This window comes from Calidris pugnax, unplaced genomic scaffold (assembly GCF_001431845.1).
Source record: "Calidris pugnax isolate Ruff unplaced genomic scaffold, ASM143184v1 scaffold116, whole genome shotgun sequence".
NCBI classification, from domain to species: Eukaryota; Metazoa; Chordata; class Aves; order Charadriiformes; family Scolopacidae; genus Calidris; species Calidris pugnax.
The window spans coordinates 1375262-1393883 of record NW_015090877.1 but is presented as its reverse complement, the minus strand read 5'-3'; the positions used below and the strand labels follow the sequence as shown (position 1 = coordinate 1393883).

At 55.8% G+C, this 18622-nt stretch overlaps 1 protein-coding gene across 1 annotated transcript in view; it reads right to left on the bottom strand.

Moving 5' to 3' along the window:
* The window catches only part of PPFIA4 (protein tyrosine phosphatase, receptor type, f polypeptide (PTPRF), interacting protein (liprin), alpha 4), a 98406-nt gene that overhangs the window by 13528 nt on the left and 66256 nt on the right, over nucleotides 1-18622 (bottom strand). The window contains exons 14-29 of the mRNA XM_014946342.1: nucleotides 14015-14156; nucleotides 13514-13719; nucleotides 12848-13088; nucleotides 12592-12627; nucleotides 11870-12003; nucleotides 11550-11713; nucleotides 10878-10971; nucleotides 10410-10491; nucleotides 9759-9959; nucleotides 8434-8496; nucleotides 7259-7285; nucleotides 6134-6309; nucleotides 5157-5254; nucleotides 3321-3496; nucleotides 2679-2747; nucleotides 1381-1558 (exon numbers count right to left, since the gene is read on the bottom strand). Coding sequence (XP_014801828.1) covers nucleotides 1381-1558; nucleotides 2679-2747; nucleotides 3321-3496; nucleotides 5157-5254; nucleotides 6134-6309; nucleotides 7259-7285; nucleotides 8434-8496; nucleotides 9759-9959; nucleotides 10410-10491; nucleotides 10878-10971; nucleotides 11550-11713; nucleotides 11870-12003; nucleotides 12592-12627; nucleotides 12848-13088; nucleotides 13514-13719; nucleotides 14015-14156 — 2087 coding nt within the window. The remainder of the gene's footprint in view (nucleotides 1-1380; nucleotides 1559-2678; nucleotides 2748-3320; nucleotides 3497-5156; nucleotides 5255-6133; nucleotides 6310-7258; nucleotides 7286-8433; nucleotides 8497-9758; nucleotides 9960-10409; nucleotides 10492-10877; nucleotides 10972-11549; nucleotides 11714-11869; nucleotides 12004-12591; nucleotides 12628-12847; nucleotides 13089-13513; nucleotides 13720-14014; nucleotides 14157-18622) is intronic.

The window sequence follows — 18622 nt, the reverse complement described above, 5'->3', positions numbered from 1 at the left end:
ATGGGGTTGGAAGGGACCTCTGGAGATCACCCAGTCCAACCTCCTGCCAAAGCAGGTCCACCCAGAGCAGGTCACACAGGAACGTGTCCAGGAGGGTTTGAATGTCTCCAGAGAAGGAGACTCCACCACCTCTTTGGGCAGCCTGGTTCCAGGCTCTGCCACCCTCACAGGAAAGTTCCTCCTCATGTTTAGATGGAACTTCTTATGTTCAAGTTTGTGCCCGTTACTGGTCCCTTCTGCCCGTGTCTGGGTCCTGCCAGTCCTGGGGAATTTGTCCCAGGTTTGTTGTCCTCACACAGGTGGGAATTGCAGCTTCCAGAGATGGGGTGGAAAAGGATGAGCAGCAGTTTGACCCAAACTGCTGGATGGAAAACTGTGAAATTTGAGCAAATCTGGAGACAGGAGAGCTGAACCTGGGGCTTGGAGCCAGAAGGTGAAAGCACAGATTTTTAATTCACATTCAGTCATTTCTGAACCTGCTGAAGCCATCTCTGGGAGGATGGGGATGGGACAGTGGCACACCTGGTCCAGGGGACAAACTGGGGTGACCTCGGTGGAGCTGGTTCCTCCCTACAGCTTTGGAAGGGACCAACTTTAGAAATGAGCCCTGTGGTGGTGGGGCAGAGCCTGGCACAGGCGTGCTCAGCTGTAACACAGGACAGCCAGCAGCATGGGGACAGCACGTGTGTCCTAGCAGGTCCCTGCCAGCCCCAGGAGAGCTCCTGGTTGATTCAGGCCCTTTGGGGATGGTTTCCAAAAGGCAGGATGGACCAGACTGGCCCAGACTGAGCTGCTGCTTCCCGACAGCCCCCAACATCACCCCAAGAGGCTCCGACCTGGAGGCCAAACCCAGGGTGGGGGACACATATGCCCCAATCCAGCCTCTCCCTCATGCTGGTGGTTCAAAACAAAGAAATCACACACCAGAGCAGAGTCCACAATAACCCGCCCGAAAAACACATTCACAGCCAACAATGGCTCAAGGATCAACGGGTTCAGCATCGCGGGCCACCAGGCTCTCAGAATCACAGAATCTTCTAGGTTGGAAGGGACCTTAAAGATCTCCAACCGTCAACCTAACTGACAAAAATAGTCACCCACACAACAAACAAGGAGCATCATCACTAAACCAGACCTCCCAGCACTACATCAACCCGTCTTTTGAACACCTCCAGGGATGGGGCCTCAACCACCTCCCTGGGCAGCCCAGTCAATGGCTGAGAACCCTTTCAGTGAAAAAATGTTTCCTAATATCCAGCCTGAACCTCCCCTGGCACAACTTGAGGCCATTTCTCTCCCTCGCCTCTCCTGGTGGCACATCGTTGCCCATGAGGTCTGAGCAGGGGTGGGAGGAGACTCCGGGCAGAAGGGGGGACCTACCTTCTGGGGGCATTTTCTTGGCCGGGGCGGAGGGAGGGGGCAGGGGCACCAGGCTGGTGACGCGGAAGCCGGCGGGCAGCGTCTCGGCTGAGCCACTCAGCATGTTGATGCTGTGAACATCCCGCGGGCGGAAGCGCTTTCGCCAGGACGGGGTCCGACGGAAGGTCTTGTCGTCACCCTGCGGGGGAAGAGCAGGTTATGGGCCCGGCAGCAGTGGCAGCAGGACCTTCTTCCCCCATGAGATACCAGCGCTGCTTCCACCTAGCTAAGGGTGTGCCTGATCAACTCAAACAGTACAGAAGTGTGTGATCAAATGGGGCCAAGGACATAGGAGACCTCTCCAGGATCCCATGACATAGGCTTCACCCTTTCCAGCTTGCCCATCTCTTCTCTCCAGCCTGCCTGCAAAGATGCCTTGGAGACATCAACACACAAGCCTCAATGAAGACCTCAAGGGACAAATCTAACCTCGGCCAGGTAATGCTCGGCAGGCATCTGGAAGTGTCTGCTCTGAAAAGAGCCGCAGTGAGCTCTGCTGCTATATCTCATGGAGGAAAACTCTACGTAGGAGAGCTCTAGAGTTCGGTGACTCAACATGAACAGCTTTCTGGCTGCCTAGTGGGGCATCTCCAACCCACCAGCTTTTCCATAGGCTTCACCCTTTCCAGCTTGCCCATCTCTTCTCTCCAGCCTGCCTGCAAAGATGCCTTGGAGACATCAACACACAAACCTCAATGAAGACCTCAAGGGACAAATCTAACCTCAGCCAGGTAATGGCATCTGGAAGCGCCTGCTCTGAAAAGCAATGAGCTCTGCTGTTGTATCTCATGGAGGAAAGCTCTACGTAGGAGAGCTCTAGATGAATTCCCACCTTCGGTGACTCAACGTGAACAGCTTTCTGGCTGCCTACTGGGGCATCTCCAACCCACCAGCTTTAACTGCTGCAGATGTGTCATGCCCAGAAAATCTGTGACTCTAAAAGGCAATATGAAAGCAGCTGGCAAGGAAAGTCAGGTGAGGCTACTTGAAACTCAGCCCACCAAGCATGAGGCTAGAATCGATGCACAAGACTCTGCCTCACCCGCCCCCGCAGCCTGGCAGCACATTCCTCAGGGCTTTGTCTAATAGTTCCAGTTTATTCCAGAGATGCTGCTCAAGCAACAGCTCTAGAGAGTTTGTGATGCACTATTTGACACCCCTGGACAAGAGGGGATAGAACAGAGGTCCTGTCTCTCCTCTTTCTTGCATGAGAACAGGCGCTCAGCAAGATCTGGACATGGGAGAGGTTCTGTACTTACATCATCCAGCCTCCGATCCGTGCCCAAGGCGAGCAGGTTGTTAAACTCCCTCTCCAGCACTTGTCGAGCCTGAAAATAGCATCAAATGAGGGTTCCCCATCGGTGGGAATGGTTCCCAGCACAAACCCCTGCCCCAGGAAACCCCCTGAAAGGCTGAGTTGAGTTGGTAGGACTGATTCCCAGCACAAACCCCTGCCCCAGGAAACCCTCTGAAAGGCTGAGTTGAGTTGGTGGGACTGGTGGAGTCATAGAATCACAGAATGGTTAGAGTTGGGAGGGACCTTAAAGATCATCTAGTTCCAAGCCCCCTGCCCTGGGCAGGGACACCTCCCACCAGACCAGGTTGCTCCAAGCCCCCTCCAACCTGCCCTTGAACCCCTCCAGGGATGGGGCAGCCTCAGCTTTTCTGGGCAACCTGGGCCAGGCTCTCACCACCCTCACAGCAAAGAAGTTCTTCCCCACATCTCATCTCAATCTCTCCTCTTTCAGTTTAAAACTGTTCCCCTTGTCCTATTGCTCCAATTCCTGATCAAGAGTCCCCCCCCCAGCTTTCCTGGAGCCCCTTTAGGGACTGGAGTCCAACTGCAGCCCTGTCCCATACTGTCTACTCTTCTCCAAACCCCCCAGGGATGTTGCTCTCACCTGCGTGTTCTGCGTGGGGATTTGCAGCACAAGTGCCAGGCTGTTGTGGTCGAAGTTTTCATCGAGGGCCAGGAGCGCCCCGTGCACCCCGCTCTCCACGAGGTTGTTCGCGTACTCGCGGAGCCCGATGGACTGGATCCAGTGGATGACCTGGTCGTTGGTCCACACCAAGACGTCTGAAAAAGAGCAAGGGGATGTCTCAGAGCCAGCTCAGACCACACTCAGAATCACAGAATCACAGAATCTTCTAGGTTGGAAGGGACCTTAAAGATCATCTTGTCCAACCGTCAACCTAACTGACAAAAATAGACACCCACACAACAAAGAAGGAGCATCATCACTAAACCAGACCTCCCAGCACTACATCAACCCGTCTTTTGAACACCTCCAGGGATGGGGCCCCAACCACCTCCCTGGGCAGCCCATTCCAATGCCTGAGAACCCTTTTGGTGAAAAAATTTTTCCTAATATCCAGCCTGAACCACCCCTGGCGTAACTTGAGGCCATTTCCTCTTGTCCTGTCGCCTGTGACTTGAGAAAAGAGACCGACCCCCACCTCTCTACACCCTCCTTTCAGGTAGTGGTAGAGAGCAATAAGGTCTCCCCTCAGCCTCCTCTTCTCCAGGCTGAACACCCCCAGCTCCCTCAGCCTCTCTTCATAAGACTTATTCTCCAGACCCCTCACCATCTTTATCGCCCTTCTCTGGACCCGCTCCAGCACCTCAATGTCTTTTTTTATGGTATGGAGCCCAAAACTGGACACAGTACTCAAGGTGGGGCCTCACCAGTGCCCAGTACAGGGGGACAATCACCTCCCGAGTCCTACTCCCCACGCTGTTCCTGATACAGGCCAGGATGCTGGTGGCCTCCTTGGCCACCTGGGCACACTGCTGGCTCATGTTCAGCCGACTGTCCACCAACACCCCCAGGTCCTTTTCTGCCAGGCAGCTCCAGCCACTCTGCCCCAGCCTGTAACGCTGCCTGGGGTTGTTGTGACCGAAGTGCAGGACCTGGCACTTGGCCTTGTTGAATCTCATCCCGTTGGTCTTGGCCCATCCATCCAGCCTGTTGAGATCTCTCTGCAGAGCCTCTCTACCCTCCAGCAGATCAACACTGCCACCCAGCTTGGTGTCGTCTGCGAACTTACTGAGGGTGCACTCGATCCCCTCGTCCAGATCATTGATAAAGACGTTAAAGGGAATTGGCCCCAGTACTGAGCCCTGGTTGTGGGGGGACCTGACGGTGTCCCGAAGCCCTTTGGCTCTGCCCCAGGTTGATCCTGGAATTCTCCCTCCCGAGCCAGCAGCGATACCGGGTGCTCAAGTGCCAGGAACAGCTCACTGCAATTTACCAAACTAAATGCTAAAATAACAGGCAGAAAACAACTGTGAAAATTAATCCTAAGAACCCACGGCTGCTGGTGTAATTAGGGGCATTATCAATAATGAGATGTAATCTAAGCAGCAGCCAGATGCTCAGGGAATCTCAGGACAGCCAGGAAGGGGAGGCTGAGCGAGCCGGGGTGGAGGTTCTGAGCATCTGAAATGGGCAGGAGAAGCTGATCCGATGCTTGGACCGGATCTTTCCTGTCTTGTCCCCCTTCCTCCCTCCTCACGCCTGAGGGGGCCAAGCTGCACGAAGCCACCTGGAGCAATCTGTTGGGGAAATACTGTTCCCCAGGGAGAACAGCCCCCCGGGCAGGGTTCCTCAGAAATAACGATTTTTTTTCCCTACTGTGTTAAAAACAAGGGATGGGAGAGAGACCATCACTGGGCATCACTGGGGAGGTTTTCCCTCTCCTTCTCCAGAGCTGGATGGTGTTACGTGGCTGCTGACCTTTGATTTCGTGCTGGGTCTCTTCCCGCCTCTTCTCGAGCTCTTTGCGGTCGTAGTTGAGCCTCTTCAGGCACATGATGCCGTACTGGAGACTGGTGCTGCAAGGACACGAGATGTCACCCAACCCTCAGGAGGGCTCAGCATTGCACTGGAAGGGCCTGCAGAGGGACCCACTTCCCTGCTTGCTCTCCACGTGCCCAAAGGATGCTTCGGTTCCGGGTTGGGTCAGCACAGACACAGCCCAAAGGGAAGACCTTGGCCAGAAAACAGGGAATGTCCCTCCCATCCATGGTAATTCCCCACTCCCTCACCTTCAGTTCTACCTCCTGGAAAGTGCAGGGATCTAAGGAATGATACTCCCAGCTCGGGGGCTGGGGAGAACCAGCCCATGGGAGCTGCTCCAGGCTGAAGGGTTCATCCCCAGAGCAGGGAGGGCCCTGGAAGGTCCATGGACACAGTCCCATGGGTCAAGGTAGATGGTGGTACCCCATGGGCTGGCGTATTGATCTGCCCACTCAAAAGCCACCCCCGTGCACCCCTTCCTCTCTGCCAGCCAGAGAGAGGAGGGAGACAATGCCCACGATCCCCACCACAACCATTCCTGGTCTGAGCTGAGCACTGGTGGTCAGCAGACAAGGATGCTGGTGCTTGGGCAAGGTGGCTGGGATGGCATAAGCCTTCTCCAAGCTGGCAGATGACTGCTTTGCCTGCCACTGGGAGACGAGGTGGGATGAGCCTTTGTTTTGCCTGTGGTTTGCTCCACAGCCAGGAGAAGGCTTGGTCCTCTGCAACTTTGCTGGATGGAGTGTGCTGAAGGAGAACATTTGCCCATATGAGCTGCCCCAGAGCAGGTGGTTGAGTTTAGCCTAGAAGAGCCATCCTCCAGTGCCACGGCTGGCCAGGACAGGGGAGAACCCCTCAAATTCCCCCATCCTCTCTCTACTCCATATACAGACCTCCCAAAGGAGAGGACTCACCGGTGGAAGCTGTCCACCATCTTCAGGTGCACTCTGAGATCTTTCTTGGTGAGGTGGTCCAGCATCCGTGCATCAACCAGACACTCCATGAAGTAGCTGCGATACTGTGGGAGACCCAAGCTGGGCAACCACTCGTTCCCAATCCACTCGTGGTTCATGTCCCCGTAGGCCAGTGTCTGTGGAGAAGCAAATGGAGAAGCTAGGGAGAAATCAGGACTTGGTAGAACTCCCAGGAGACCAGTGACAGTTCAACGCTGCAGGCCTGGAGGTCACTGTCCTGAGGATCAAACCTGGGCCAGAGGAGTTTAACCCTAGTTTGTACTGAAGGAGCTGGAGGAAACAGTCCTGATGGCCATGGTCTGTGTCCCACTGGTGTCCCCCAAAGAGACAAGGCAGTAGCCAAAAAGCAAGCGTAAGGGATAGTTGGACTTTATGACTAGCTTCTTCTGGAAAAAGCACATTCATGAAAGTTGAAGCAGCTAACTACGAAATAGGTTTTAGTGTATCCCCAACTGATTTTTAAGAAGCTTAGAAATCACCAAAAGATCTACTTTGTGATTTCAAAATGAAAAAAAAAAAAAAAAAAGGTCAGTTTCGGGCAGAACATCCATTCTCTTTCACTGTAAGCTGATTCTGGGTCCAAAAATAAAATAAAATCCACCAGAATAAAAGAAAACATTTGAGAATGATAAAATCCAATGAAATGGGTCCAAACCGGACTCTTTATTCCCACCTTTTCAGTTCAAGAAAACAGTCCATATCCTGAACTTGGGGATAAAAAAAAATGGTGAAAATGCATTGTCTGTGCAGTTAGAAACCTGCCTCCCTGCAGGGTGGCTGCTCACTCTTATGTTGGGGGTTTAACACAGGATCTGTGTCTGTCACAGAAAACGTCACTCTGCCTGAAGCAGAGGATGCTGCTTGATGCAAGACCCCAGGAGGACCATGCCATGCCCAAGGGACAGTCCAGAAGAGCAACCCCAGGGTGTGGGCTCAGAGTCCAAGCAGGACTTGGCCAATACTGATGCCCTGAGCTCATCCCCCAGGGGCCCTGTGATGTCCAGTTCTCCCTCCCACATCCACCCCAGGTACCGCCCGCGGAAAAGGGTGACACGGGGACCTCACCTGTGCCCAGCTGCCTTCCTCTGTGTCCTAAGCGTGACACATGCAGCATGTCAATAGAAAGGACAGAGAAGGTCAGTACCTGGTGGCCCCGTGCTGTGGAAGCTTGTGCTGAGTGTGGGACCCCTCGGCATGGTGGGACCCCTCGGGGGTGGGGGTTGGTGTCACATCTGCACGGCTTGGGGAGCTCAGCCTTGTCGACAGGGTGCTGGGGATACCCCCACCCCATGGGGCCTGGGTTTCACCCCATCTCTCCATCAAGTGAGGAGGATACAGGATGGGCTGGAGATGGCACAGACACTGGGGCTCATCCATCTTTCCTGGGAAATATGGGTAGTTTTGGGTCCCCCAAAGACAGAGGAAAGCAGAGAGAAACCAGAGCTTCAGCTCATGGGTCACAACCCCCAGTGGGGTTGCCCAAACCCACTTCCCAATTCTGTAGCTATTGTCAACCTGTGCTGGTTTTGCTCAGCCTCACAACGCCTGCCAAGGGGAAGTGTCACATCCCTGCCATAACTGAGCTTTCCATCCCCAAACGGCACCCACCAGTGACAGGTGTCAGTTACAGGTCTGTGCTATTCAACCAGCAGACACAAGCTTCAATAAAATACCTAATTCACACAGAAAACCCAAAATTCTGCTCCTGCTCTGAGGCACAGACATGGGGTCCAGTTGCAGAGAGGGGCACATGGCCATCTCTCCCCAAAGGAGCCAGAGCTTTTGGCAGCACGGCCACATCCCCAAGCCACCAGCCAGAGTGGTGGGGACAGTGGAGACAACATTTGGGTGTGCTACAGTCAACAGGAGATGAGATGGTGACGTCTTTGGGTATAACCAATGTGGGACTCAATCTCACGCATCTGTCCGAGGTCACCCTTGGGTTTTGTCTTTCTTTCCTCTACCTCACAACCGACAGACAAGCTACTCCAGACCCAGAAAAACCCACAGGGGCTTGACAAAGGAAAATGCATCTGATGTTTTTTAAGCCAGTTTTAGACATTTTGGGGATATTAAAGGTTGAAAGATGGTTTCTAAACAGGTGCACAGTGCCGGCCAAGAGCTGACACATGAGACGGAGCAAAGATCTCCTTCCCTCCCAGGGTTTAGCGTGTTAATGCACGCCTGGGGCTCAGCCCGGTAACCGATACGCCGTGCGGCGACAGCGGGGCCGGCCTCACCGTCTTGGTGGAAGTTGCCATGTTCTCCATCTCCTCGTGTGTGACCCAGACGTTTCCAGAGGACTGCAGGGAAACAAGAGCAGAGTGGTCAGGATAAACCACCACGGAGCCGTGGCCTTGGCTCACAACTGCACTGAAAATAAGCCTGGCTCAGGCTTATGGAGGATCAGGCCACCCTTGTGCTTGGAGCTGTACTGGGGAGACCTTGCAGCGTCCTTGCAGCTTGGGTTGATGGCATCCCACTGCCTGGGAGGACCCTGGGCTGTCTGTGCAGCCACAGAGAGCACAACAAGGACCACTGGCCCTTTGGCCACCTTTATACTTTGGTGTTATGCCCATGGAGCCAGCAGGCTTGTGTCGGACAGCCGTGACCCCAGCCATGGCCATCTGAGGGGACACACCATGCTTGGGGCCCTTCTGCTGACTACATTTCTACAGATGTGTCTTGGCATTACTGGGGCACCAGTAACCCCTCAGGGATTTTGGGGACCAGCACAAGACATGCTCCCTCCATCTGTTCCCTCCAGCCTCTGAGTGTGAGACAAGAGCATCTGCTGGTGCCTCAAGACGGGAAAGTGTTTCACACTCGATGGCCATAAACATCTTATGTTTAACAGCCCCTCACCACAAAAAAGACACTGAGGGGCTGGAGCGGGTCCAGAGAAGGGCAATGAAGCTGGTGAGGGGTCTGGAGAGTAAATCTTATGAGGAGAGGCTGAGGGAGCTGGGGGTGTTCAGTCTGGAGAAGAGGAGGCTGAGGGGAGACCTTATAGTACTCTATAACTACCTGAAGGGGGGTGTAGAGAGGCGGGGGTTGGTCTTATCTCCCAAGTCCAGGACACGGGGAAATGGCCTCAAGTTGCACCAGGAAAGGTTTAGATTGGATATTAGGAAACATTTCTTCACCAAAAGGATTATCAAGCATTGGAATAGGCTGCCCAGGGAAGTGGCTGAGGCACCATCCCTGGAGGTGTTCAAAAGACGGGTAGACGTGGTCCTCAGGAATATGGTTTAGTGATTTTTATTTCTTATTTATTTTTTTGTCAGAGTTAGGTTGATGGTTGGACTAGATGATCTATCTTTAAGGTCCCTTCCAACCTAGGCAATTCTATGATTCTATAATCTTTGTGCCTGAGGACACTTGTTTGGTGGCTTGACTGGTCCATGAAGGAACATCACCCCCTCTACAGCCACACTTGCTTGTGACACTGTGACTCCCTGGGGACTGATGGACCACTGTTATCCCAAGGAGTCAGGGAAAGGGGGGAAAATGTGCATCGTCCTGCCCCATGGGGAGTCTGTCTGGTGGTAGAGTGGGCACTTACCGTCCGTGAGGTGGGTGGTGCGGAGGGGCTCGTGAGAGAGACCATCTCCTGGATGGCCAGACGCAGCTTCAGGCGATGCAGGGCGTTGCTGATGCCAATCTCCCTCTGGATCTCCGTGTCGGACAGGGCCGACATGATGGCTCCGCTCTTCACGTTGGCTCGGCAAGCGGCAACGTACCATGCCGGCATCCCCACCCAGAGCTGCCAAAACAGGGCAAAGCCAGTCACTGCCCTGTTGACCTACCCTACCTTCCTCTGGTAGGACTAAGGCCATTCTGTTTGAAGCTCAGTGTTGGAAACCCATGTGGGGCTCCTTTTTCATTTGTACCTAAACACCAACAGCCTGTGGCCGCCCAGCACCCCTTATCTGATGGACACAGCACAGGGCAAGAGCACCCACTGAGTCCTTCAACTCAAAGCTATGGTGTGGGCTTGAGGAAACCCCACACCACAGCAATAAAGACCATGTGGAGGATCTGCTCTGCTCCCCCAGGTTTTGCAGTCACCAACAATGTGCATGGACCAAGCATGGTGGCACTGCAGGGTGCTGCACCGCTGCTGGGGGAGCACACTATGGACCAACAGTGACTGCAGGAGCTGACAGTGCATGGGGACAACGTGGGGACAACGCATGGGCATGTTCTGCCTCACCTCCAGCCAGGAGACAACTGTGGGGCCGTCCCAGTGAGCAAAGGGCAATCCTTTCCTCCGAGCCTCTTCCAGGAGTTCGTGCCTGGAGGGAACAGAAGCAGATGAGTGATTTACTGGGGGCTTGTGGGGAAGGGAGCAACTTTTAAGAGGGAAGAGACCATGGGCAGTAAGAACCAGCTGGCAGCAAAGCAATAAAGGAGCTAAAAGTGCTCAAGAGAAGGTGAAGATGAGAAGCCTTTCCAGAATTTCCCAGTCCCATGCCACGGTTTCTCAGAATCATAGAATGGTTTGGGTTGGAAGGGGCCTTGAAGATCATCTAGTTCCAACCCCCCTGCCCTGGGCAGGGACACCTCCCACTAGACCAGGTTGCTCAAAGCCCCATCCAGCCTGCCCTTGAACCTCTCCAGAGAAGGGGTATCCATCAGGCAGGACATTTTCTTGCTGGGGCAGGGAAGGAGGTTCACTCACTTCTTCCGCAGGCGCCGATCCTTCTCGGCCTGAGCCCCCAGCTTGCCAAGTCCCAGAGGGTCCTGCATGCCCCCTTCCATGTCGGTCAGCAGCACTACTGGGTAAGCAAGAGATCATCCCATCAGTGTGATGCCCCATGAGTTCTTCGTCCCAGGGTGTGGGGGATGCACAATCCCAGCACAGGAGGGGACAGTCTCCATTTCCAGCCCACCCCCACAGCCCCCCTGCACACCTGGGAAGCCCAAAGGGATCCCCTCCCATTTCAAAACGCTCCACATCGAAGCAGTAAAGGATTTAGGGGTTGGAAAAGCAGCTCCTATCAAAGGGCTTTGCAAAATCAACAAGGTCCCGTGGGGAGGGAAGCAGATTTGGGGACATTAAAGATGACATACAGTGATGGGGGGTCACCATCCTCATGGCAGCTCTTGCAGAGCACTAAGACCAACACCATGCTCAGGCCAGAAAGGGCCGTGGGGCAGAAAGGACCAGCACCCAACGGCCCTGGAGCTGCAGGGAGCCCAGAACCAGTGGCACCAACACCCCCAAACCAGCAGGTGTGTCCCTGCTCCTCTGCCTGTCACCCCAACAGCACCCAAATCCAGACTGTGCCAGCAGAGAGCCCGGCCCCAGTTCGCCCGCCCGGCCCGGAGGGGAATAGGGCTGCTCACAGACCCTGCCCCGTGGCCCCTTCTCTGCTCAGCTGGATCAAACGACCCTTCTCCTTTTTCCCGAACAAGCGTCCGATGGAGGATTTGATCCCCTTCCTCTTGGAGCCCTTGTGCAAGGAGTCCTGGCTGCTGTTGCTGCTGGGGTTGCTGGCCTGCTCCTCCAGCGAGCTGGGGAGGGAGGAGGGAGAGGAACAGCAAAGCCTTTAGGTTATTCCCGAGCAGCGCACAAGCCGGGGCGAACCCCAGACCGACCCACAACCCCCATTAAATCCTCCACCCAACAGAGCAGGAGCTGGTGTGAGATCCAAAGCGTGCTCCACGTACCTCTTCCCCTCCTCCTGACTCAGCGCAGGGTGGCCCAGCTTCTCCAGCCGCAACGTCCTGGGTGAGGACGGGGGGGACGTCTCACATTTGATGGTGGTTTTATCCTCGCGGCTTTCGTCCCGAGCTGCGGGCGACTGAACAAGCAGAGAAGCCATGAGGCTGGGCGGCCAAAGCCAGCTCCATCCTTGCCCTGCTGCCTGCCTCTCTCTTGCTCCATGGAGGCATGGCCAAAAGAGCCACCAGGGCCCTGAGGCTTTGCCACGCTCCAGGATTGGCCTGAACTAGAGCTCTGGCAATGGCTCGAGATGCCCAAGCAGATGGGGAGGATGTGGCCGGGTGGCCAAGATCCTGGGAACAGGGAGGAGAGAGGATGCAGCCCCATGGTCCAGGTCAGGGTGTGGGGACAGAAGCTGCTGGCCCTCAGCAGAGGGCTCTGAGGAGCACAGGTGGGAATGTCCCAAAGACACCCTTGTCACCAGAGGGGGGACACAATGTTTGAGGACCTAGTGGCTTTCTGAACCTGCCCACGTCCTGCCAGACCCCCCAGGCTGCCAGTGGACACATCTCCAAGGACCTTACGGGATCCCCATGATCCTCCTGCTGAATCCCTGGGGTCTCCAGCTCCATCCCACGCCTGCTGCGCCCTGACCTGGTGCGGACAAAGCCAGGAGCAGGCTGGAAAAGGGGCTTGGACAAAACCCAAGGGGATGGGAGCCACTCACTAGCAGTTTCCTCCGGTGCTTCCTCAAGTCGCTGGGCTGATTGCAAGGGGGAAAGCGAGAGAGACACAGAAAGGGGGGCAGTTAATGGAGAACCCCCGCGCAGAGCAGCCCCGGGGCCAGGCTGGCAGACACCAAACACGGGCACCCCCCTTCCACCCGCGCCCCCCTCCCACACACCCGTGCAGACGCCGGGGCATCGCCCCCACCCCACGTGCACCCCACGTCCAGCCCCCCATCGCCCCACGCGCCTCCTCACCAACGTCATGATCCCCATGCGGTCCAGGTCCTGCGCGGCGCTGCGGGAGGTGAGCTTGGGGGTGGAGCGGCCGCTGAGCGGGGGGGACGAGCTGGCCAGGGACAGGGCCGTCAGCGAGGTGGGGATGGAAGCCCTTTTGCAGAGCTGGGTGAGGTTGAGGCCCTCCATGCTGCCGCTGGTGACGCGGGTCTCCAGCTCCTCGGCGCGGAGCTCGGTGGACTCCTTCTCCTCTTGGATCATCCTGGGGGAGTAGTGGGTCTCAGGGCTCCTGGCTCCCCAACTTTCTGGGGAGTCGTCTCACACCTCCCAGCCATAGGACCTCCCTTCCCTTGGAAATGCACCTTGGGTGCTGTGACTCGAGTCACCAGTTTCCAGGAATGGCAGCAAGACCCATTGGGATCCACACAAACCAGCTGAGACACACCACAATTTCTTTTAATATTCATGGGGGACTGCTTTTAAAATTAAAGATCCTTTCTGTGAGCCAGCACTGGTGCAGCTGAGGGACAAGGACCAAGCCCTGTGGCTGGATATCCTGGAGCCATTTCCTTGGCTGAAGCTGGGCCAAGACCTCAATTTTAGGGCATGAGAGCCTCCTCCCACCACCTGGCAGTTTGTTTTTCCCCTGGAGCCATTTCAGTGGTGGGTTTTGGCCACGGTCGCTACCTGATCTCCTCATTGATAGCATCCAGCTGCTCCTGAAGCATCATGGCCAACGTCTGGGCATCCGAGTGCCCACCAGGGGAGAGCACATCCATGGAGCTGAAGAGCGTCTCGCGGTCATCTTCATCCACATCAGAGATCTCAGGGTCGCTGTCAAAGGCGTGAGGTCCCGTGGCCAGGACGCTGCCTGCCTGGGCCTGCTCCCAGTCCTGGGGGAACAAGGTCTACTGGTCCCACATGGCACCAAGCTCCTGGGGGAACAAGGTCTACTGGTCCCACATGGCACCTCCAAGTCTCCAAAAGCCAAACTGGAGTCCTCCACACATATCACACCTCAACACAAACCCTGTGGGGAAACCCTTCCTACCACGTTACCCCATCCACGCATCAGGTTAAGGAAAATGCCCCATGGCCCCAAGTCAGGGACATGTGAGACCAGTGTGTAATGCAGGAGGAGACCCCCAACCCCAACTCCCATCCCATGTTGGCATGAAGATGGATTACCTTGGCCGACTCCTCTCGCCGGGCAGCGAATCGGCCCTTCTGTGCCCGAGGCAGCCCCGGGGCGGTCCCGAAGGGCTCGGCGGGGGCATGGACCACCGCGCTCAGGGGGAAGCGCAGGTCCGTGGCGCTGCCCATATGGGACCTGGGGAGAAAGAGCCTTGTTGGGGACACTGCTCCATGCAAGGATGCCCCTGTCCCCGGGCTGCTCCCCTCGCAGCCCAGGCTGGCTCAGGACAGAGGAGGCCACTCCGGGATGTCCACACAGCGATGCCTGCTTGCTCTGCATGAAATGATGCAAAACCAGACTTCAGAAAAGATGCCCCATTCCCTCCACGCTGGCCCCAGAGATGGGCTCACAGACTGCAGGAAGCTCAGTCCTGGGCCCTGCCCTGCTGCTCCCTCCCTGTGCACTGCAGGTCCCACTGGGGCATCCACTCAGTTCTGGCCAAACCCACCCTGCCTTTCTTCTCCATCCCCAGGGTACACAACAAGGGCTGGCCAGGGAGATCAGAGATGGGCTCACAGACTGCAGGAAGCTCAGTCCTGGGCCCTGCCCTGCTGCTCCCTCCCTGTGCACTGCAGGTCCCACTGGGGCATCCACTCAGTTCTGGCCAAACCCACCCTGCCTTTCTTCTCCATCCCCAGGGTACACAAGGGCTGGCCAGGGAGACTTTCTCCTTTTTATGTTTTCTTCAATATTTTCATGAAAAAAAACACCTGATGAATAAAATCCCATTTGAAACACATCTTCCAGATGTGGAGACATGAGCGTTGTGTGGGAGCACTGGGACCAGCTCTGGGCTCCCCAGTTCCAGAAGGAGAGAGTCCAGTGGAGGCTACGAAGATGCTGAGGGGCTGGAGCATCTCTCTGCTGAGGAAAGGCTGAGGGACCTGGGGCTGTTCAGCTGGAGAAGAGCAGCCTGAGAGGGGATCTCATCGCTGCTGAGCAATAGCTAAAGGGCTAAAGGGGGCAAGAGGATGGGGCCAGACTCTTCTCAGTGGTGGCCGGGGACAGGACAAGGGGCAACGGGGACAAACTGGGACACGGGAAATTCCATCTCAACATGAGGAGGAACTTCTTTCCTGTGAGGGTGGCAGAGCCCTGGCAGAGGCTGCCCAGGGAGGTGGTGGAGCCTCCTTCTCTGGAGACATTCAAAACCCGCTTGGACACGTTCCTGTGGGACCTGCTCTGGGTGGACCTGCTCTGTCAGGGAGTTGGACTGGATGATCTCCAGAGGTCCCTGCCTCTGCGATTCTGTGATCTCCCAGCAGAAACTGGCTGGGACTCCTTCCTCCTCCTCCTCCATGCTTGGGCTGGTGCTCGGGAGCAGGTCCCCATGTCAGGCAGGACAACACAGCAGCTGCTGTTGGACATGAGGCCACTCTTTGCCACTCATGGCGCTCGTTCCATATCTCCACGTTGCCTGGTTGCTCCTCCTCACCCTGAAGACCAAATCATGCAGCTGAGCAAAGTGCCTTCCCGGAGCAGGGGTCATCACTCCCTACACATATTGCCATAGGAGGCATGAGGGTTTTACAGGACAACACAGCAGCTGCTGTTGGACATGAGGCCACTGTTTGCCACTCGTGGCACTCGTTGCATATCTCCACGTTGCCTGGTTGCTCCTCCTCACCCTGAAGACCAAATCACGCAGCTGAGCAAAGCGCCTTCCCAGAGCAGGGGTCATCACTCCCTACACACATTGCCGTAGGAGCATGAGGGTTTCTTCATTTAAGATGACAAAAGCAGTTGTCCAAGGCAGATCTGTGTTTTTCCACCGGGGTGGGTCTGGTTTGCGGTGCAGACACAGATCTGGGCTCCCACCCCAGCATCCCACCGAGCCCAGACAAGGCTGTTAACACGAGCAGCTTGGCTTGGCGTCAGCCTGGTGTTTGCAGACGAAGGCAGAGCCCAAGTTTCAAGGGGATTTAAGCTGCGGAGCCGCTGACAAGCTGCTCCTGAGCTAAAAACAGATAAAGGCACCTTAGACAAAAGCTGACATTTCAGCTGGGGGATTATTCTGGCCCCTGTAACTCAAGCTTTCTGCTGATTTTTCCTCCAAGAAATTAAAAAAAAAAAATAAAAAACCTCTCCATCTTGTTCTTACAGACCCATACAAAGAGGTCCCACACATGCTCCAGACACTCCTCTGGCACTCAGCTATCTGTCATCCTCACAAGTTCTTCCTCCCTCCCCCCCTTTTTCTCTCCACGACAGATATGGGGCCTCCAGGCCTTCTCCTCTCTGCCACAGCTGCTGGCACATTCAAAGCAGGTTACACTGCCTCCTTCCACCCTTTCCAGCCTTCCTGGGAGGAGGATGTTCCCCACCCGTGGTCTCTCTCATTGATTCCTTGCTGCCTCTAACCCACCTCGAAAGTGCTCAGAGAGGACGTGGTATCCCAGGTGGCCGCACAAGGTACTGGGGTGCATCTCCTGCTGGAACCCTCCTTTTCTACCCCCACCTCCCCGTTTCTTGCAGCGCTGCTGGGTACCCCGGGTCAGTGCCCGGGCTGAGACCCAATGGACTCACCTCTCCTCCCGGTGCTCTGGGCTGGGACCTCCCCATCTCCCAGCTGACTTTAAACCAAAGGGTGTGGGAGGATCATTGTAGAAAGGAGGGGAAAAAAATGGGGGGGGTTCATTCTCCTTTGCCTGCAACAGCTGAAAAGAGATTCCTCCTTCTCCAGCAGACCATCCCCAGCACACCGCACGGGGCAAAGCATTTGGTGAACATCCAGCTTTCACATAAAATTGAGCCCTAAGCCCTTTGTGCAGAAAAATAAATGATGCCCAATGGTTTTTTTGCCCTTAGAAAAATGAATTTTGGGCCATTCAGTTGGGATGGACTATCCTCAACAGTCTTGTGTCCCACTCCAGGACAAATCCATGGTGGGGACAGCACACCTGGAGCTGACCCTGCTGCAATGAACCGCCCTGCAGCCCTCCCTGAGGCTTGGTGAAACCAGAAATGCCTGATGCCAACAGCATTTTGGGGTCCTAAAAGCAACGTGCCCCACCAGCCGTGGGTGCAGGATGGAAGCAGGGCAGCCCTTACCTTGCGTGCACGCTCTCCACGAACGTCCCACTTCTGGTCTTGAGCTGATCGACCTCCAGCCTCAGTTTGTCGATCTCATCGGACAACCGTCGCTGTTCGGGGTGAGACAAGGGACAGGCAGGGGTTGGTTTTGCTCTGAAGAGCAGGCGGGTTCGGGATAATCCACATCCTCAGCTATTTCCAGATTTATATTCCCTTTAAAAGCCCCTCATCCCAGGTTTAAAGCACCTTTGACCCATCGGTAAAGAAACAGCTCATGCAGGCGACAGAGAATGACGATGCCGGGGCGATGCCGCGAGGGGAGGAGGAAACCACAGGCCAGACAGACAGACAGACACACGGCCAGACAGACAGACAGACACACGCGTGCCCGAAGTGATGCTGGTTTGAGAGAGGAAGGAAAACCGGTCCCACTGGGATGCTCTGATTTTGCTCCAGGCTGCACGTACGCAAAGGGCCAGCAGTGAGGGACCCTGTAGCCAAATTTGATGCTGGCCCCGTCCCTCCTGCTGCCAGCCCCCTCCTCCCCAGCAGCCTGTGCCTGCTCTGTGTGGCCGTGGTGCCCTGCGGGAGATGTGAGGGGGGAGGCTGGGGAGGTGGGGAGGACACGGGGATGGGATTCTCCAGGCACAGCAGGATCCGGTCCCGTGGGCAAAGGGGCAGATCCAGGGTGGGCAACATGCAGGCAGCACCATGCAGGGCTCCCAGCTTCACCTCTGCCTGCAGCCGAGCAGCCATGGCTGGGACAGCAAGGCCTTGGGCAAGGGGGAAAGCAGCCCCCCCAGCCTCCCCCAACCATGCACGAGACACGGGACACATCCCAAAAGTGCCCGTTGCTTCAAAGAGCTGCGACCCTCCAGCTTTCCAGCACAGACCAAGGTGTTGCAGACCCTACTTTGATGCTTTATCTGAGAGCAGGGGGGTGTGAAGACCTATGGGGCCTCCTGCAAGCTGGGCACCAGAGCAGGTCCTCCCCTCAGTTGGAGTGAGGGGGGAGAGAAAGCCTCGCGGGGGGTGAAGGGGCCGTGGCTGCTCCAGGGAGCGCTGGGGTGGACCCTCCTCTAGAAGCCACCCCGTCCTCGCTGCTGTCCTCGGCGGGGGGTCGGGGAGGGATGAACGTGAGAGAAATATGGAGACGGGACTGAACGTGGCTGTTGGGGAACCGAACCGGGGGTCTCCGGGGAGGTGGGTGGCAGCTTCCATCCAGCCACTGCGTGGGTTAGTTTGTGGCCTCCTGCTGCTGGGCACTTTGGGATCCCAGCTCCTCCAAAACTAGGGTATTTTAGGAGGCGTGAGTGCCCCTAGCCGGGGACGGGGAGTGAGGAAGCGCAGTCACTAGGGCAGGCTCCCTGCAGCGGCATTTACCTTGTCGTGCTGGTGTTCCTCTATCTGCTTTTGGGTATTTTCCAGCTCTTGTAACAATGTGTTCTTTGGGAAAAAGAAAAAAAAACAAAACCAAGAAAAAAAAAAAAAAAAAAAAAAAGAAAAAAAAGGGAAAAAAAAAAAAAAAAAAAAAAAAAAAAAAAAGAAGAAAAAAGAAGAAAAAGAAG